The sequence below is a fragment of the Dama dama genome, chromosome 19 (genome assembly GCF_033118175.1).
Source record: "Dama dama isolate Ldn47 chromosome 19, ASM3311817v1, whole genome shotgun sequence".
NCBI classification, from domain to species: Eukaryota; Metazoa; Chordata; class Mammalia; order Artiodactyla; family Cervidae; genus Dama; species Dama dama.
Genome location: NC_083699.1, coordinates 50626506 through 50647886, shown reverse-complemented (window position 1 = coordinate 50647886; position 21381 = coordinate 50626506). Strand labels below are relative to the sequence as shown.

At 47.6% G+C, this 21381-nt stretch overlaps 1 protein-coding gene across 6 annotated transcripts in view; it reads right to left on the bottom strand.

The window, feature by feature from the left end:
* The window catches only part of MYLK (myosin light chain kinase), a 280134-nt gene that overhangs the window by 97229 nt on the left and 161524 nt on the right, over positions 1–21381 (bottom strand). For all 6 annotated transcript variants that reach the window (XM_061166997.1, XM_061166994.1, XM_061166999.1 and 3 more), the window contains 5 exons: positions 20609–20627; positions 19587–20122; positions 18830–19036; positions 14149–14283; positions 10951–11103 (listed from right to left, as the gene is read on the bottom strand). In XM_061166997.1, coding sequence (XP_061022980.1) covers positions 10951–11103; positions 14149–14283; positions 18830–19036; positions 19587–20122; positions 20609–20627 — 1050 coding nt within the window. The remainder of the gene's footprint in view (positions 1–10950; positions 11104–14148; positions 14284–18829; positions 19037–19586; positions 20123–20608; positions 20628–21381) is intronic.

Sequence of the window (21381 nt, the reverse complement as noted above, 5' to 3'; positions counted from 1 at the left end):
AAACCCAGGCCTCTTGACCACGAGGCCAAGGTGTTCCAAGATTGTCTTTTCCAAGGGAGCCAGTCACCTGCAGGGATGGCCATGCTGGACTCCCCATGAGGACAGATGTGCTATGTGGACCCCCATCCCAGATACCTGACAAGGGAGAAAAGCTAACACGGAGCAGGGAAAGTCAGGGGAAAGGGTGAGGTGTATGTTTGTTATTTCATTCCAAAGTCACACACAACTTATCCTGGCTCATCTGTGGCCGACAGATCACATATCAGTTTATGCTCCCTCTTTGCATGGACTTAGATACATAAGAAGAGACAGATGGAAATGGGTGCTGTGAGCTCCTAGGTCAAGCTGTGTGATCTGAAGCAAGTCCCCCAAGCTAAGCCTCAGTGTTCTCTCCTCTAAACTGATAAGAATACAGTTATCATCAGTTATTGACAATCATGCCCATGTGATAAGGGTAATGCACACATCATTAGTATAATGCATGATAAATACTGTTGGATTTTCAGATGATTCAAAGAAATGACATATGTAAAACAGCTAAAGAATATCTGGCACATAATAAGTACAAGAATAAATGTTTTGTGCCTTTCCTAATCTGACTATTTTTGGTTAGGCAAACTCAATCTGACAATAACTATTGACATGATGAGAAATGACACAATATGGTATCCTCCCAAACCAGGGTATTCACATATGTCAGAGATCTGAAAGGTCTCAGCTGCCACTGAGATAACATTATAACAATGCCTTACAAAGGTCAGCACTTAACGATTCTAAAGGATATCTGCAGCTCTCAGTTTATGTTCAACACCCTCTGAAGTCAGGAAGAATGTGCCCTCATTTTACAGCAGAATGAGCTGAGACTCCGAGAAGGAAGCTGGCAGAAAACCTGACATGGCCAATGGGGTCCTGGTCTGGATGCTCCCTTCCTGACCTGAGAACAAAGGCCAGTCAGCTAGATTCCCCTGGGAGCTTTCTGTCCTTGAGCTCTGGCCCAGAGTAGCTGGTTCTCCTAGAGACGTCTCTCCTGGAGCCCTGCTTTAGCTGTCACCTGGTGCAGTCCTGGTTTCAGGCAGGGTAGGTGGACAAGAGTCTGAGGGAAGAGGCCCCCAGGGGCCACAGCACCTCAGGCAACCTGAACCTTTTTCATTTGGGGAGGGCAGACTCTGGCTGTGGTACACCAAGGGAGGAGGTCCCTGGGATGCAGTGGCAGACTTGCAACCCAGCTCAAATGGGGCCGGATTAAATGTACCCCAGGTCTCCCCTACAGCGGTGTTTCCTCTGGTCTGCTGAGACCAAGCCCACAGGGCCCTTTCTCTTTGGAATCTAGGGCAGGCTGAGCCTCCTTGATTTACTGGCCTAGGATTAAATTTCTAAAGTGAACTTGCCTGTTGCTCGGGTACTTGGTCAATTAGCCAATGGCCCTCCACTCACTCACTGGCTCTCTCTGCCGTTAAACTGGGTAGCCGGGTGTTGGGGGTTCTGTTCCACATTGAGAGAAAGGAAAAGGAACAGGCTTGTCCTCTGGTGGGAAAGGCAAGAACTAAGATTAAGAACGGTTATAAGCAGTGCACATGCTCAGTCATGTTCAACTCTATGCAACCCCATGGACTTGTAGCCAGTCAGGCTCTTCTGTCCATGGAATCCTCCAGGTAAGAACACTGGGGTGGGTAGTCATTCCTTTCTTCAGGCAATCTTCCCAACCCAGGGATTGAACCTGGGTCTCCTGCATTGCAGGTAGATTCTTTACTGTCTGACACACCAGGGAAGCCCATACGCAGCTTATTGACAAGCAAAAAATGATGTCATGTAGATTAAACTATAGCAGGACTTAGGAAAGGGATAGAGGAATGAGAGGAGAGAGGAAAGAAGGTGGGAGAAGAAAGGAATATGGAGAGAGAGAAAAGAAAGGAGAGAGACAAAGACAGAGAGACAGACCACTCTTTGAGCCTATATAGACCCTCCAGAGCTTCCCTAGTAGCTCAGCTGGTAAAGAATCTGCCTGCAATGCAGGAGACCCAGGGGAATTCCTGGGTTGGGAAGATCCCCTGGAGAAGGGATAGGCTACCCACTCCAGTATTCTTGGGCTTCCCTGGAGGCTCGGATGGTAAAGAAATGGCCTGCAATGTGGGAGACCTGGATTCAATCCCTAGCTTGGGAAGATCCCCTGGAGGAGGGCATGGCAACCCCCTCTAGTATTCTTGCCTGGAGAATCTCCATGGACAGAGGAGTCTGGCAGGCTAAAGTCCAGGGGGTCGCAAAGAGCTGGACATGACTGAATGACTAAGCACAGCACAGACCCTCCAAGTTTTCCCTCCTTGGCCATTTTTGCTCTGTTTTGACTCATCAGAAACTGTTTCTGAAGACGGTCCCTAGTCATGAACTTAAACATAAAACTCTTGCTCTGGGGAAGAAAAAGTATCAAACAAATGACTTCTCAGAGACCCAGAGCAGCAGAACAAGCATGTAGGCAACTGGAGGCCTAGAGGGGTTGCCTGTGAGCTGGTGGATTGTGGCAGTGCTGACTTGACGTCTGAGCATTGGTTTTCCTCATCTGTAGAATGGAGTTCATTCAAAAGTAGAGTGTGGAGTTGTTACGGGAATTAAACAAAACAAACTGGCTTTAACTGATTAGATCATTTATCAAAACAATGTTCCTCATTAAAAATGATAACTTATGGTCTTGTTTTAACACTTACAGGAACTGATATAATTCCAATAATAGGTTTTGAAAAGCTATTATTTAGAGGAAGTTAAGCATCCACACAACAGGTGCTATTTGCTACTTTCCTCGTTAATTCTCATACAATAACTAGTATATCATGCAGATGACATCACCCTTATGGCAAGAAGCGAAGAGGAACTAAAGAGCCTCTTGATGAAAGTGAAAGAGCAGAGCGAAAAAGTTGGCTTAAAACTCAACATTCAGAAAACTAGTATCATGAGATCCAGTCCTACCCCTTCATGGCAAATAGATGGGGAAACAATTTAAACAGTGACAGACTTTATTTTCTTGGGCTCCAAAATCACTGTAGATGGTGACTGCAGCCATGAAATTAAAAGACACTTGCTCCGTGGAAGAAAAGCTATGACAAACCCACACAGCGTATTAAAAAGCAGAGACATTACTTTGCCAACAAAGGCCTAGATAGTCAAAGCTATGGTTTTTCCGGTAGTCATATATGGATTTGAGAGTTGGACCATAAAGAAGGCTGAGAGCTGAAGAATTGATGCTTTTGAACTGTGGTGTTGCAGAAACTCTTGAGAGTCCCTTGGACTGCAAGGAGATCAAATCAGTCAATCCTAAAGGAAATCAATCCTAAATATTCATTGGAAGGACTGATGCTGAAACTGAAGCTCCAATACTTTGGCCACCTGGTGCAAAGAGCTGACTCATTAGAAAAGACCCTGATGCTGGGAAAAATTGAAGGCAGGAGGAGAAGGGGGTGACAGAGGATGAGATGGTTGAATGGCATTACCTACTTAATGAATATGAGTTTGAGCAAGCTCTGAGAGATGGTGAAGGACAGGAAAGCCTGGTGTGTTGCAGTTTATGAGGTTGCAAAGAGTCAGACATAACTGAGCAAACGAACAACAACAACAACTGGTATAAACTTGCTCATCAAAACTGGAGACACGAGCAAGGCCTTGGGCTTTCTTGGGCTTGAAAATTAAGAAGCCCCTACAGCTTTGTTACAGTGCTGGTGTGGATCAAGTGTCTTCTTTTGTACTGCAATCATTCGCCTGTTCCCTTCTGAATCCTTCCTCACTTTACATGGGTTTAGCAAGAAAAACACTTCCGAATTTCTCCTTAGACATTTTCTCTTGGAAGTTTTGTCCACCTGTCAACTTTTACTAGCCAAGTTACCGCTCTCTAAAGCACCCCATGTTTATGGACTGAATTCGCATTAAATGTACATGAGTAGTTTGCCTTGAAAATGGCTCTTAGAAGGCTCCCAGCTCATTAAAAACTTGTGTCAGATTAAAATAAAAAATTAAGAATGTCACTTTTAAAGTGTTTAAACAGATGATGACACCAATATGAAACAGACAGAATTCTCTACCATCTAAAGAGCTCCCCAGGGCTCCCCCTAAGAGGGACTACCGCCTGTTACAGTTTTTACTAAGTCCTGCTGTCAGAGCCTCAGGCCTGTCTGTCAGTAGCCTCCCTGCTCTGACACCAGTGTCTCTGAATCCACAGGTTGTCACCAAATAAAAATGGACATGGAAGGGCCCTCCCCTACTTCCTACATCCCCTGCCCCCACACCTCTCAGGTGAGCAGACACATGGACCTCCTAAAGATGCAGTTAGGGAGAGGGAAAATTATTGCCTCCATCTCTGAGCTACTAAAGATTTTCCTTAAGTTTTGAAGCTGAAATGTTTTGTTTAGTCCTAAAAATGCAAAATATCTTTCCAACAGCAAATCTGATTCACTCCACACTGTTATACTATTCACCCTGTTAGATACTATGGACATTCAGTGGATCACCAATGAAAGACAGTTCCGGAAGCACAATCCTCCCTCCTTCCTTGATCTGGTGCTCAAAATCCAGCAGGGTCAGGGGTCTCAGTCTGGCCTCCTCCTTTCCCTAAGCTCCAGGACGGTTGACTCAAGGGCTCATCAGGATTACCTTCGCCCAGCCGCTCCCCATCAGCAGGGCATTTATGCACAGTGCAAATCCCTTTCCACGGATGTCTGTGAACTCTCTTCCAACAAAAATCTGTCTCCTAACTGAATAAACCAACTTGGAGAGTCAGCAAATGGTCTACCTGTTGGGCATGAAAAGAGAGCTTTTCCCCCATAGCCATGCCCTCTCTTTTGGTTTTCCTTCTCCCCACTGATTTCTCCAGACCCTAAGAAGCAAATGTGAAGAAGTAGAAAGGAAAAGAATGAAAGGAAACAATGACATATGACACTCCCCCTCCCAAAAGAATCTCTGACCAGTAATGATAGGGTTGTCAGATGGGAAGTGGGAGTATATTGCAACCACAGCCTTCTTAGTGCCTTAGGAGTTATAATCAAATTCTAAACGTAGAGGTAAACCATCCAAACCAGCCCATGTACCCTCTGGAGGCACGTCTGGAAACCACACTCCCTACCACACTGTCAAAGCACGGATCGCATTTTGCCACTAGAAACACAAAGCTGTAATTCTGGATGGTATTCCTGACCAAGAACTCCAAGTAAAAAAATGCTGCAGATGACCTGCAATGACTGTAGAAGGAGACTGCGATGTGACATGTTCAGTAGTTGTGGAGCATGAGTTTAGTTGTCCCATATTATGTGGGATCTTCCCAGACTTCCCTAGTGGCTCAGACGGTAAAGCATCTACCTACAAGGTGGGAGACCTGGGTTCGATCTCTGGGTTGGGAAGATCTCCTGGAGAAAGAAATGGCAACCCATTCTAGTACTCTTGCCTGGAAAATCCCATGGACAGAGGAGCATGGTAGGCTACAGTCTATGGGGTCGCAAAGAGTTGGACATGACTGAGCGACTTCACTTCCCAGACCAGGGATCGAACTCATGTCTCCTTTCTCTAACTGCCCAATTAGTAAAATGAGGCTCCGGCTCCATAATGGAGACAAACGTATACTTGGAAGTCCTGTGACAGGAAAAGCTCACATGCCGCACAACACCATTTCTGTTGTATCAACCTATGTCAGACTAAAACCTGGCTATAAGATAACTTAGCATTTATTTGCTGGACTTCATAGAGTTTAGAAGACTTTGGACAGGTGTTGTGGGTGGACTAAAGTCTTAAAAAGCAAACAAAAGAGAGGAGGTAAAATTGATGTTTATCCTTCCTCTTTAGCTCAGCTAGTAAAGAATCCGCCTGCAATGCAGGAGACCTGGGTTTGATCCCTGGGTTGGGAAGATCCCCTGGAGAAGAGAAAGGCTACCCACTCCAGTATTCTGGCCTAGAGAATTCCATGAACTGAATAGTCCATGGGGTAGCAAAGAGTCAGAGATGACTGAGCGACTTTCACTTAGCTGACAAAAATATTAAACATGTTTTCAGTGTTTTTAAATTCATAAAGGGGAAGGTCCATACTTGACACCAACTGGACAGATTATACAATGTCCAAAGTACCTGCCAGTATCCCCCAATCAGAATGGTTTTATTTTTTTATTTTTATAATTTTATTTATTTATTTGGTTGTGCTGGGTCATGGTTGCTGTGCGGGCTTTTCTCTAGTTATGGTGAGCAAGGACTATTCTCAAGTTGTGGTACATGGGCTTCTCATTGTGGCAGCTTCTCAAGCTCTAGAGCATTTGGGCTTTAGCAGTTTCGGTTCCCGGGCTCTGGAGCACAGACTCAGTAGTTGTGGAGCATGAGTTTAGTTGTCCCATATTATGTGGGATCTTCCCAGACCAGGGATCAAATTCATGTCTCCTGCATTGGCATGTGGATTCTTTACCACTGGGCCACCCGGGAAGCCCCCAGAACTTTCTTTTTTAATACATTTAAGAGGCTGTCAGTGCTTAAAGCAAGGGGCTCTCCAGGTGATGCAGTGGTAAAGAATCCCTTTGCCAGCGCTGGAGATGCAAGAGACACGGGTTCGATCCTTGGGCGGGGAAGATCCCCTGGAGAAGGAAATGGCAACCCACTTCAGTATTCTTGCCTAAAATTCCAAGGACAGAGGAGCCTGGTGGGCTACAGTCCATGGGTTCACAAAGAGTCGGACATGACTGAACACCACACACACACACACACACACACACACACACACAGAGTGTGCCAAGCTGTCCCGCAGAGGGCTTGTCACTAATCTGAAAGCCAGCTGGGCTCTTACTGATGCTTTCACTGTCCAGAAAATGGCTGATTTCCTGGTGCCCATTACTTTCATTAGAGGCTCTTTATCAAAACAAACACTGTGGTAAATATGCTTATTAAATCTCATTTTTTATTTTAGAAATCAGGGTTTTTTAAAATTTAACTTATTCACATTTTATGTCCTTTGGTGCCTTTAAGAGCCCAGCAGGCCTTCACTTAAATAAACAAACCATTAGGCTGAGACACTCTGTCTAAATGGGCACATTAGCAGGTTAATAAATCTAGTCACTTAAGAATTTTAGCCTTGACAAAGATACTCCAAGGGGAAAGAAATTAAAAGATTCTAGTCTAAGGAAGCCCCCGAACCAATGACTCAGTGCATATACACTGAAATATTTACTCTCCTCTGATCTTCCTGGGTTCTGCAAGAATTTAGATTAATCATCCTTTAGGCTCTATCCTGGGTCAGGAGGGAAGATTTTCATGGCCTGGTTAACTACTGGGGACTTTTTCCTAGGATGGAAGGAGGAAAGCAGGAATATTTGAGAGCTGGCATGTAGGTTTGCTGAGCACCTCCTTGAGCCCTGAGCCCCCAGGCAAGAGAGGAGGTGAAGGGAATGCCCCCTGCACTACCACAGAGACTCACCCACCTCCATTTTTCCTTCATCCATTCACTGAACACGTGTTCACACAGTAGGACATGTGCTACATGAAATAATAAGACATGGTCTCTGCCTGCAGGGAGCTAACAGTCTAGTAAAAAAGGCAGCTGAACAGGCAATTAGAGGAAATTTTATGTTAGGATAAAACGCTTTCTCCCCTCATTGCCCTTCTAGAGACTTGCATGATGTACCCCTGCCTCTCTTGGTGAACCTAACCCCACTCCCTTTGTTGCAGTCTCACTGTCCCTTGAACAGGCTGCTCTTGTTCCCAACTCAGAGCCTTTGCACTTGCTGTACCACCTGCCTGGAGCAGTCTTTTTTTCCAGTTCATGAGGTCTCCCCTCAAATGTCACCTTTCCCAAGAGGTCTCCTTTAGCACCCACCTAAGAAAGGATCCCTTTCACCACCTCTCTGTTTCCGTTTTCTTAGTAGCACTTGTCAATAATTAAGCCAGCTGTGGACCATCCATCAGAATGTAACAGGCAGGAAGACAGGACCTGTTTTCTGCTCATGGCAGCTTCCCCAGAACAATGCTTAGGGCCAAGGAGGTTCTCAGGAAAAATTTGCTTGTTAGTAAGTACTGTGATAAGAGAGGTACAGCAGGTAAGAGAAATGACATTTGTGGGAGGGAATTAGTCAGATTTGGGGAGGAGGAGGTTACAGAGGAGAGAACACAGAGAAAGCAGGGTAAAGAGGCTGCAGAAGGCCCATCAGAATGCTGAGTGAGCAACTTCTCGATGCTGGCAAAACCTTGGCTAAAGGCTAAAGACGTAAGAAAGAGCACCCATGTCTGGCCTTCAACAAGGATCTGCTAAACTCTCCTCCAGCAAGTTACTCTAGAACCCCTCCTCCCTGGAAACCGGAACAGCGGAGGGAGAGGTATTGATGAATGGCACCCTCTTGTGGCCAGAATTCCCTGAACAGGGTGCTCAGACTATGGCTTTAGCGTGTGGCCCAACACCTGCTTTCTCTGATTCCGATTCTCCCTTCCTTTTACCAAAACCAATCAAACAGACAGAAAAACAACCACCCAGTGTAGCAGAGTTGATCTTTTGGTAATACCGCTCCTTAGACTTGCCATTTGGAAAGAGTTCATCTTGCTTAAAGGTTGGGGGTCCTGAGCACATCCCACATCATTAGCGCAGGACACAGCAGCCTGGCGGCAGGACTTACAGCCGGGAAGCCTGGTCCACACTCCAGCTGTGGCCTGGGGCCACACAGTGGGGACAGAAAGGTCAGGCCTGGGCAGCTGAGGGAGAGGCCAGGACAGTGGTCAGCACTGCATGGGACAAATGCTTCCACTACAGTCATCTCCCACCCTCTGAGCCACACACAGAGACTGCAGCCAAACAAGCTGCCAATAAAGTAAGAAAAACTCCATGGCTGAGGCTAGTGTGGGATGTGGACCAGAGCCCCCCGGGTGCCCTGGGCATGGAGCCAGGGGTGTCACTGTGCCAGGCTCGGCCTCCCCGACCCTGTGCAGACAGCCCAGCGCTGCAGCCGGAGCGTGGCCACGTCTTACAGCCTCCTTCACCATTTATGGTAGCTGAGCCTCTGTTTGGCCTTCACAGGCCAGTCAAACCCCACACTGGGCGGGGGGGTGGGGGCGGGTAGCGTGGTGTCCTGCTCACACGGGGCTGTTTTCAGAGCAGATCCAAACAGCTCTGGCAGAGTCCTTGACGGGACCTCTCTGTTTCTGCTTTGAAATATGCTCAGATGGGCAACCACCCAGGCCCCACTCCTCCCACAGACCTGGGGGGCAAGGAGGATGGCCCCAGAGTCTCCTTGCCCCTTTTCTGGGGACCCCCACCTCCACTGGGACCATTAGCTCAGTGGGGTCCCTCTAATCCAATCTAAACACAGGCAGCCCAGGACAGGCTCTGGACCGCAGGGCCCTTGGCTGAAGCCAGCCAGGAAGGCTCAGACCACACAAGCATCACGCATCTCTCTGGCCCTCTCCATCACTACCACTTTGGGGTAGGCCTCTTGGACCTCCAAGGAGAGCCCAGGGGTGGGGGGAAGGTGGGAGCAGCAACCCTGGCCTGGATCCATGATTTCCCCAGACCCCTCAATCAGCCATGAGTGAGATCCGTGAGGAAAGAACAGATGGAGTGTAAACTAGAATGAGGCTGGCAAGCTCCTGGGGCCACAGTCAGGCAGGGATCCGAGAAGGAGGGCCTCCTGGGAAGAGGAAGAGCCAGTCCCCAGGTGGTGACTCCATGCCAGACACTCTGGAGGAATCGCAGAGGAATCAGAGGAATCCTAGGCAGACAGGCTGTCAGTGCCATTCCTTCATCCCTTGGGGGTGACACTGCCTAGCTCCTGGGGTGAGGCTCATCCCCACTCTGGGGCCAGGGGACTTGCCCTCTGGGAAAGGACAGGGAGTGAGCAGGAGCTTGGCAATGGTGTCCAGGGTCTACCACTGGAGATGGATGTGCAAGCCCAGCCCTCCACCCCTCACCCCACTTTGGCTTTGGGTTCCAAAGGCCAGCGTGGCTCACAAGGCAACTGACGTTGACTTCTTGAGACCTCCAGACCCTTCCGTGAAAGATAGGGAGAGCGCTGCCCCCTCCAACCCTGCTTCCAGGGTTTTTAAGAATCGAGAAAATACAGGTGAGGTGACAGTATCTAGTGAGGTAACCAACATATGATTTTCCCTCCCCCTTTTCAGTGAAACCACCTCTAAGGCCCCCTGGAAGGTTGCTGCTCAGATACAAGAAGACCCTCCCCAAGAGGCTGAGCCTGAGGGAACAGAGCAGGATGGCGTGTCTCCTACTGCGCTGCTGGCAAAGCAGGGCACGACACACCCGGTCTAAGCACTCAGTCTCCAGTCACTGTGGGACCTGGGGGCCCGGGCCCAGCTGAGGGTAGGGATTCAGGCTTACCTGAACACCCTGGGCCCAGGAAGACCTTCTCCAGCTCTGTCACCATGCCTTTCAATACCATAGCCCAGACAGCTGTCTTGAATCTGTGGCCCCACCCCCCCAGGACTTCTGGGACTAAACACTTGGCGCTGATCAATGCATGACGACCATGCTAATCAGATTACTGGACACCAGGCTGCTGAGGTGCAAGAGCAAGCCTGGGGCGGTAGGGAGCAGTGAGGGCAGAAGGAAACAGGGGACAAACTGGCTCTCTGGAAGCCTCAATACTGGCACCTGTTACCTGGTGTCCCCCAGTGTCCCCCCAGTGCATGAGGGGTCATTTGTGAGAGCTTGAGTCCTACAGGAATTTGTCCTCTTTCAGTGGGTGTGGTTTTCTGCCTATCAGACTGGAAGCTTCTCGAACCAAGGGAGTCTTTGCCTCTTTCCCCTGCATCTTCCCTCAGCCACAGTGGGGTGAGGGGTGGAGGGCTGGGCTTGCACATCCATCTCCAGTGGTAGACCCTGGACACTGTGAGCTCCTGGAGGCCATTGCCTCCAACTGCCTGCCTTCAGGTGTGGTGCCCTTTCTCCAGAGCAGATGTGTTGCCAGGAAAGGTGCTTCTAGAGGGGTGCCCAGAGGCTCCTACCCTGGACAGTGACGCGGGCGCTGCAGGACACCTGCCCCATTGTGTTCTCAGCCAGACAGGTGTAGGTGCCATCGTCCTCCGGGAGGGTGTCCTGGATGTGGAGCTCGGCCACGCCAGCCTCGCAGGTGGAGCGGGCGTACTGGATGGGCTGTCCTGGGGAGGGAAGCACAGTAGGGCTCAGGCCAGGGAACAGCCAGCAGAGGGCTGGGAGTCCTGTCCTCAGCAGGGCAGCTGCTGTCATGACGCTGGGGTTCCCCACACTTGCTCAGGCCCACTGAGGGCTCAGGATGTGTTAGGACCACCCCCAGCCAGCTGGACAGAGGCTCGAGGGGGAGAGAAAGAGGCAGGAGCCAGGGAGGTGAAGGAGAGGGGGTGATTGTGAGGGTGGAGGAGCAAGACTGCGGCTGGTAGGACTTGGGGGAGAGATTCTGGAGACATTTAGAATACAGGCGGGAAAGGCAGAGTTCTGTGCATTCTGTTTAAATAAGTCCCCAGATACACATCCTAGACTTCACAGGATTCTAAGCCTGGAAAGAATCTCACAGGGTCACCTGGCCCACAGCCCAGCCTCAGGCAGAATTCGGACCTCACTCAGACTGCACATGAGACTCCCAGCTCCTTTTAGATGTTTCCAGAAACAATGAGCCTATTTCCCACTGCAGATATTTATCAGAAGTGATTCTGCACCCTCAACCTAACACTGCAATGGGTTGCATTTTAGGATTCACAGAAAAAATAAATGCAGGGGATTATAAAAACAACTCTGGCCCCTTCTTCCAAGTCCCTTGCACGAGAGGCCCTTTATTCAGGTCCCGTAAAGTCCTGCATGGAGACAGAAGTGTATGCCATGAAATTCAGTGGTTTCCTTAATGCTATACATTCCCAGGATTTTATTATCTCAGGATGTGAGCTTTCATTTCCAGGAAAAAAGAAAATTTCATTACTGAAGGTCCTGGCCTTAGAGCAGGAATGTGTCCATTTACCATATAGGAAGCAACTGTCAGTTCCTTCCCCTGTCAGCCCCAGGGTCCTGGTTTGCACTTCATAAAACAGGGGGTGGGCAATGGGAGAGGGAGAAAGTGCAGAAAGAGGTCTTCTGTGCACGACGCAATGTTTTCTTCTGTTCATAGCAACACTCATGTCTCCATGACAGAGACTGCCAAGCCAGCCACAGGGCCAGAGGGAAGAGATTCCGCTGGCCCGATGCACTTCATAGAAGTGGGCTGGGGGCTGGGAGAGCCAAGGGGCCAGGATCCTGCCACTGTGAGGACTGAACACTGTTCTCTCTCTCTGTGTGTGTCCCTAAACGCTCTTTTTCTTGAGAATGCCAGTATATTCCCTGACTGCCAGCAAAGTACCTCTGCTGTAGAAATCTATACCGGCAAGCTGTTTGAGAGTTCCCCTGTTACTGGAGCATAGCTTATTTTGACTCCTCAAGCATGGGGTGCAACGGTGGCCCCAGAAAGGAGTTGTTGGCTCAGGGCACTCAGAATTGGGCGACACAGAACTCCCAGTTCCAAGACGGATAAAACCAGAGTTGGTGGCCAAGGGTCCCGGAGTTGTGCATGATCTCCCTCTAGTGGGAACTGTGAAAATACCAAGATTCACCAAGAGTAAGAAGGTGGGTTGCCTTTCAGTCTGGAGAGGTGTAAACCAGAGCTCAGCAAACTCCTGCTCCTAGGCCACATCCCACTTGAAGCCTGTTTTTGTATAGTCTGAAAGTTGAGGATAGTTTTTACATATTTTAAATGTTGGGAAAAAAATCAAGGGAGGGATATTTCATGACGTGTGTGAAAATTATATGAATTCACATTTGTGTCTATAAATAAAGTTTTATTGTGTTCATTTACGTGTGGTCTCTGGCTTTGTTTGTGCCATGACAGCAGAATTGAGTAGTGGTGACAGAGACTGTGTGGCGTGCAAAGCTGGACACATTTACCATCTGGCCCTTTATAGACGGTGTTTCTTGACGCCTGGCCTGGACCTTGAGCCAAGCGGGAGGGAAATGCTCTTGTTCAGATCCATTCCTAGCCCTTAACATCCATGCTGTGTTCCAGCTGCAAGGAGGCCACCTCTGTGCCGTCAGTCGTGGGATCCAACAGGAGCTCTGTCGGTAGTAAGAGGTGGAGGGGAAGACCCCCATTCTCACCTCTCTGCCCAAGAAGTCCACAGATAGGGAGACGCCAAGGCAACTTCCTACGCTGACTGAAGATCGTTTCTAGCAAAGCCTGAGCAAACCATACTGACGAGGCAGGTTCATGGCAACAGGGCAGAGATGCCTGGGGACTATTTGGTGCACAGGAGATGGGGTGCCGATCCCTTAAAGAGTTCATTCCATCAGGTGCGAGAGCTGGTAGAGACCCTAAACCTCTGTTCCAATCCATCTCCTCACCAATAAAGAGGTTGATTCCCAGGGTAGTAAAGTGGGGCTTCCAGGGTCACCCAACCACTCAATACAGAGGAGGACAAGTGCAGGCATCCTTTTAGCCTCCCCTAAGGTCCCCCAAAAGTAGACCAATGCAACTTCATTAATTTTATGGACTATTTCAGTTCTAGTGATAGATTTCTCCCATACATACTTTTGGAATTTAAAAGCTTTTTTTGTTTAAAAAAAAAAGAGAGAGAGAGAAGAGTGATAATATGTAATAATTTTTTTTTTCAAAGGACTTTACTTGGCAAAAAGAAAGTTGGGATGTCTCTATAGGACTATAATGTTAAAAAGAATTACTGGTCTATGAACCCTTAAACCACCTGCCACTAAATAAAAGGCAAGATCCCATGAGCAACTGCTAGTGTGGTTCATTAATCTGTGGGCTTTTTTGTTCACTTATTGACTCAACAAATATTTATTGAGAGCCTACTTGTGAGCCTGGCTGTACGAAAAGAAGCTAAATTGCTTGTGCACCTATGTGCCAGGCATCTCATTAACTGTTGTATATAAAGAGTCTAATTTGACAATCACCATCTGAAAGGTAGGTGGCCTCATTCTCGTCTTGTAGACGAGGAGCTCAAGGCTCAGAGAGGGGTAAAGCTTGCCCCGTGTCCCCAGCCAGGCATTGGCAGACTCCCAGGTCCCATGCTCTCTCTACACTCCATGCTTCTTTCTCATGCATAAATGGTTCAGAGTGATATATGGGGAAGCTAAGCAGGAATTCAGGCAAGGCCACAGGCTCGGGGGGCTGGAGCAGGGGGTCTCACCATTGAGCAGCCAAGTGATTCGAGGCACTGGGGTCCCCTGCACTGAGCATCGCAGCACAAAGTCCTGGCCCTCAACGACGGTGCAGTCCTTCAGGGCACTGGAGAATGAAGGGGCCACCTCCAACACGGCTGGCTCTGTGAGGGCAAAGGACAGATAGGCCGTCTCAGATCACCACCGCCCCATGCTGGGGATTGACCACAGGCAGCCACCTCATTGCCCTGGGCACCCAGGGCTTGCTCTCTCAGTGGTCTGGCTTTGCCTCATCCATCATCACACAAGGAAGCAGGCAGTACTACCATGTCGAGACCTGGAGCCTGAAGCAGAGTGACTTCAGGGCCTTTTTCATCATCACAAGACACCCCACGTCTGGGAGTGCTCAGGACTGGGCCAGCCTCCTCTCCTCCAGGACAGGGGTCCCTCCTGCCTTGTCTGGACTTTCACTGTCCTGGAGCATCCACCGAGCTCCTTCATCCCCTTTTCTTGGCCTTATTCTACTTTCTCCTGTCTTATATTATCCTTGATGTGTCCCATCAGACCCTGCACGCTTTTTATTTAAATTTTAAAAATCCTGAAATGTTTCATTAGATTGAAAATGTGGATAAAATAGATTTTTTTAAGGAAAACATAAATCATCTAAACTGACTCAAAAAATAATTTATACAGATGTCCCTGGCAGTCCAGTGGTTAAGACTTTGCCTTCCAATGCAGGAGGTGTGGGTTCAGTTCCTGGTTGGAGAGCTAAGACATGCCCACATGCCTTGTGACCAAAAACCCAAAACATAAAAAAAATAAGCAATACTGTAACAAATTAAATAAAAACTTTAAAAAATGATCCACATTAAAAAAAAAAGTCTAAAAAAAAAACACACAAAAAAATCCCCAACAATATATATACATTTAAAATTAGACTGGCAATTCTATGATCTTATCATAGCAGTATACCATTGTGGTTTACTCAGAAGATACAAGGATGAACACTAAAACATTGTATCTAACAAAAAGACCCTGAACACTCCTGTGAATATCTTTTTACTTGACCACATGCCCACTCCTGAGGACATTTCAATTTTAAATTATTATAGCTATTTTTTTTTTACCACATGCCCACTCCTGAGGACATTTCAATTTTAAATTATTATAGCTATTTTTTTTCAAGTTCAAGACAGAATGACAAGGATTACATGAGTTCTAGTTTTCTAATCTAGGCCAGTAGTTCAGAAGCACTGGGGGCCTCAATCCCCCCCATTTTCATTGAGAACCACTGAGCTGAACTCTACGGAAAATTTCTACATAGGTGAGTTGGGGAACATTTTGCTTGGGGGCCATAATTAAGAGCAATGGGGATAGAAAATCTTTTCCACAACAACCAGAACGTGCTGCAGAAGAGTCAAGGTGGCTGATTTAAGGCAACTGGATTTTGTGATGAGACGATAGCCCACTGGTACTCTTCAGAGAAGCTATTCAATTCAGTGATGAGGGGAAAACTCTACTATATTGAGAGTACAAAGGTTTTAGGGCAAAAACTAATATTCGAGGGTTTACTAGGTACTTTTCCAGAGGTGATAGTGACAAAGCCACGAGACTGCTATCTTTAGCTCATTTTACAGATGAAGTTAATAATTTCCCACAGTCAAGCCCAGTGGTAAAACAAAGCTTTACACCCGATTCTCTGACTCTACGTCCACACCTCCTCCTCTAGCCTAGGGGTACCCTAATAGGAGAGCAGGCAGTGGCAACACAGCTACAATCAGAATGTGGTGCATCTGAATGGGCAGGTACAGAGTGAAGGGATGCCAGCTTACCTAGGCAAGTGAGGGGAGACACCACCTCCTCCCCTTTGCTCCCAGGAGGCATCAACTTCCCTCATTAGAGAAATCCCCTTAGGAGGCACTGCAAACAACTGGGCTTTTGTGTCAGACCAACATGGGTTAGGAATATGCTTTTTTTTTTTTTTAACAAGGCATGGGACCTTGAGCAAGTCCGTTAACCTCACTACAGCTCAGTATTCTCATTTGGAAAATGGGTGTAACTGTGATTCTCTTAAGACTGCTGAGATTACCAAATGAAGTGATGCAAGTAAAGTCTTCAACATAAAGCCTGACTCATTGAACAGGCTTTCAGGGCGGTGTTAGCGCTTATCATCAGATGGAAGCTGGGCACAGAGACTGGACTAGCAGCAAATTTTGGGGTAAAAGGAGCAGAGAGAAAACTTGGGAACTTAAGGGGCAGTGAGGCAGAGGGAAGATTTTCTTTTCCTTTTTAGATGAGGTGAGACCAGATCATGCCTGTAGGGAGGAGAAAGGGGTCTCTAGATAAGGAGAGGGGGAGAGACTGAAGAAATGGTAGGAAGGTCAATCATTATTAGACCTGATTTCTTGTGGGTCTGGGAAGGATGGAAGAAGAAGTCTTGGTAAGGGAAGCAGGCAGCTTTTCTGCAGTGATAGGAAGAAAGAGAAAGAGGTATTAGATGACCTGCGTCTTGGTGAGACCTTCTGGAGACTTCAAAACAGCTAAGGAGAAAGGCAGGCAAGCCAGACTTCTGGGATGGAGGACTTAGGACTTCCATTAAGTTCTCTTCCAGACAAGGAGCAAGAACCCTGGCAAAGTGCTCAACATCAGCTTTATTAGAACTCTGGAAATTAACCAAAGACTTGCAGCATTCTGAGGAACTTTCATTCTAAAACAATCATACAGCTGAATCTTGGTAAGAACAGCAAGCTTTGTAGCATGCCCAGTTTCTACCCTCTCCCTCAGCTCTGCGATGGCTTAAAAATCAACATTGTCTTTCACTCCCAATTTGTGTAGGTACAGGCTCAATGCATAGTTTCCATTTAATAATAATAGCTAATGCTCCAACCAAAGCCTGTTGTTTTTTTAACCTCTGGTGGCTATGATGCCAAGTGAGTCCCCCACCCTAACACATAGCCCTGAATGATGAAGGTCAGGTTTCCTGACCTGGGACCTCTGCCTACAGGCACTTCCACCTCCAAATGAATGGGTAATATTCCTTGCAAAGGAATTCACAAATGTAGTAAAATTCCCAATTAAGAAGCGAGTCAATAGTATACAGTGAAAAGCAAGACTATCTCTCACCCTTTCCTATGGACCCCTTTCTCTTCCTAAAGGAAATTGGGGGCCTTCCCAGAAATGTTTATGCACACACAAGCATCAGTTTGCTTTGTGTACATAAATTTTTTCCCCCTTTATTGCAAGCAGCGCATGATACACACGATTCTCTTTGCACTTGGCTCATCCCCATACTAACATATCTTGGACAGGTCTCACCACCAGAGTGTACAGGTCAGGCCCATTTGTTCCACTGGCTGCATGGCGTCCTACTGTGTGAATGAACTAGGTTCTTTTTTTTGGGAAACATTTATTATAACAAATTTCAAACCCACACAACAATAGACAGAAACATACAAAAGTTGTATAGTGAATCATCATATACTTGTTTTTCAACTTTCATAATGGCCAGTCTCACTTCATTCATACCCTACACCAAATCCCAACACACATGGATTCTGATGTGATCAGAAATTCTATCATTTCACTAGTAAGTAACTCAACTTATATATCTAAAATATGCAGACTTTGAAAAAAATAACCACAGATTCCATCATCACATCTTAAAAATAGCACTAATTCCTTTATATTGAATATCTTATCAATGCTCAAATTTTCCTGATTTTCTTATAAAAAAATTTTTTTAAGGTATCTCAATCAGGATCCATGCAAAGTCCAGGTATTACGATTAATGGTGTCTCCTGTGTCTTTTCATTTAAGTTTCCTACAAGCTGCCCCTTCATTCCTTTTTGTTTGCAATTTACTTGCTGAAAAAGTAAGTGAAGGTTATTTGTCTCATAAGTTTTCCAATAGCCTGCAATGTGCTGGCTCTACCCCTGTGGTTAACTAATTTCCTCAACAGTAGGATGTGGCTCTAGGGTCCCTAAATAGCATTTAAAGTAGGGGGAAATCTCACAGAGAGATAGGTGGGTGCAAGACTATTGAAAACAGTTTTGTTACAGTAGGAAAAAACTGGAAACAGTCAAAACAATCTAAATGGAAACAACAATAAGGCCATGGCTAGACATCATTCTAGGAAATATATAGTCATTACAAAGCATGTTTTCAAATGATATAAGAAGTATAGAAAGAAATAATACTGAAAAATGCCTATGGAACATGAACAAATTAGAATAGCAAGCAGTTTACAAACAGCATAATGCCAAATTTATTTTAAAAAATTAAAAAAACATTTATTTCCAAGCCATATGATTACATATTGTTTAAATTCCTCACTCTGCACATGCACTATTTTTATAAACAGATACTACAATGAGCAGAAGAGAGGGGGCACCCACATCACCTCACGTCACTCTAAGTGTGTCTGTCTGGTTCAAAGTGAGCCCTCAGACAGGCACCTGAGGAACTAGAAAAAGGTGGCTCACAGCTGGGCTGGGCCTGTCTATTCTGAGGTGATCCTGCTGTGAATTCCCATCAGGAATCACTCCCTTGGAGCAATGACTTTGACCTTGGCCGGTAGGCAGGAATGACGTTTCTCTCAGGTGGCAGCCCCTGGGCAGGGGACTGTAGGAGATGACACGGGTGCCATGTGTGGAGCACCCCGCGAAGGTCCTCCCACAGAGAAGCCAGGGTGACCTTGAGGGATGTACTCACTTTTCACCAGGAGGGTCCAGCGACAGGACACCTGGCCTCGGACGTTGGCGGCTGTGCAGCTGTAGTTCCCGCTGTCCCGGGCCCGGGCTCTCCGCAGGCAGAGGTAATGGGCCCCCCCAGCTTCATAAACCTCGATGGTGCCCTCTTGACTCCTCACGGGGACACCGTCCAGGAACCAGGTCACATCAGGTTTTGGGATCCCTGAAACTACAGGGCCAGGTGAAGGATGTGAGGCCCCCAAGAGCGCTTGTGGGCTGGGGTGGGTGATGAAGGGACTGAGCCTGAGGGCGGGGCTCAGCTGGTATGCTACTGCCCTCCAGCTGGAACCCATTCTCTGGAACCCACTCCGGCTGGAAACCACCCTCCCCCTCCTCCTCAAGGCAGAGGCCGGGGCCCTTTGGGAGGAGGGATGCAAGGTGGCACACCAGGCCTCTAGACCAGCCAGAGCCTGCAGAAGGGAGGACAGAGAAAGGGACCCTGGGCTGTGTTCCTGGTGGCAATGGTGGTGACGGGTTTCCTGTGGTGGGGGCTGAAAATCAGGGCTCAGGGTAGGTGCTCTCTTCAACCATGAACAATAGGCCACTGCAGGGAGCATCTCCTGAGGGGAGATCCCTGTAAAGTGCTTCTCTGGGGTGGGGGACTCCAGTCCCAAGCGATGGTGGATACAGGAGGTTCCAACCACTGAGGTGAAGGAAAGGAGTGACCCCCCTCAGGGGCTACCATATGCACACCAGAGACCTCAGGCCACTCTACTCACCCTCGCATCTGAACTCGACTGGCTGATCTTCACTGACCTCCTGGCTCTGGGGCTTGCTCTCAAATTTGGGAAACGTGGTGTCCCTCTGGCTCTCCATGGGGACCTTCCTGGTAGCGACCTTGCCCGCAGTGTCTTGGCTTCCCAGGCCTGACCGCCTGGTGGGGAGGGTGTCTGGAGGGGCTGCAGCTGGCCCCTCCTTCTCTTCTCTGGAAGGACAGGGGGTTCCCAGGACTGGCACTCTGGGCTCCAGCTGGACTTTTGCTGCCTGCAGGGTGATGGTGCTGGAGGTCTTCTGCAGGATGGGGGTCCTCTGGCCCTTTCTGGGGGAGTCCCCCACCGGCTCCAGCTCAGATTCCCTGGGGGGTTGAGGCTGGCTCCCTGTGGCCCAGGTCGGGGAGCTGCCTCGCTGGTTGCTGGGGCAGTTCTTAATCTCGGCAGCAGCCTCCAGGCTGTCTGGTTTGGGCCCCTGAGTGACTCCATTGGTCACTTCCTTCCTGATGTCCATACCGGCCACCTTTGTTCCTCTCACGAGTGACCTATTTGGTGGTGAGGGGCAGACAGTGGGGCAGAAGAAGAAGAAGGAAGAGAACAATCATTTAGTTACTCATCACAAGCACGAGCTCCAGGAATCATGAAAGCCCACAAATTAGGACAGGGTAAGAGCGAAAGTTTTTCTCTGCAGTCGGCTCAGTTTCCAGCCAGAAAACAAGCAGGTGGATTTTGGCCTTGAACATGGAGGGCATGCTTGCAGAGCAGTGCCCTTCCTAATGGTGGCTAACTAGTAAAGATACTGAGCAGGGTCTTCGAGAGTCTCAATACTGACGGCAAGCCTGACCCAGAACCTAGGCAGCAAATTACAATAGAAAACGAAACATTTCAAATAGAATAACGCCCCTCAAAAAGGCAGTTCTCCCCACTATATGATGACTCAGACATTTAGGGCATGTCTTGATTACAATCCCTCTTTTCTGACAGGGGGCATTTCGAGATGGACCAATGACAGTCATAAAGCTTACACATACCTACTGGAATTGTCCAAACCTGGAAAAAGAGAGAAGGTAGAAAGACGGTTAGTGGAATGTTGTATACGCCAGGAGCAGGAAGTGATAAAACAAGAATCTCTCATTTATGACAGAGTCTGACTTCCTAAGCGCTCACCTTCCCCATCACCTGTGGCCCTCCTCCCCCTCTCCTTTCAGCTTCCCTGGTCCTAAACTTCTTGGGTTAGTCTGATAAACTCCTCTGAGCCCTGCAGACACTCTTAAGTTTCCAGCGCTGCCCTGGGCCTTTCCTAAGGCCTCTGCTGCCCCACCCTGGGCACAGTAGCTTCCTGTTCTCTAGCCCAAAGTGGAAACAAAAACCACTCGAGGGACAAACAAAAATAAACACCTACCCAAAACTTCAAACCCACACAGTTCCACTTGCATGTGGCCCTCTAAAGAGCTCCTCAAGGTAATCATTTTTGACAAATACCTGCTTCTTTTTAAAACGTACAGAAAAACTGTAATTTTATTCAATTCTTCAAAGAAAAAAACATACTATTACTAGATATATTTTTCTACCACATTATTTTTAAAACATGTTTTATCATGGAAAATTACAAAATATACAATAGTACCAAAAAGGATATGACAAACACTGAAAGCCAACACCCAGATTAGGGAAATATCAACATTTTGCCAATCTTATCTATATCTCTCTCTTTTGTTTTTGAGGGACTTTTTCTGGGAGTATTTTCAAACAAATCCCAGGAAACACACCATTCTGGCATTAATTGCTTCAGAAGGGATCAGTT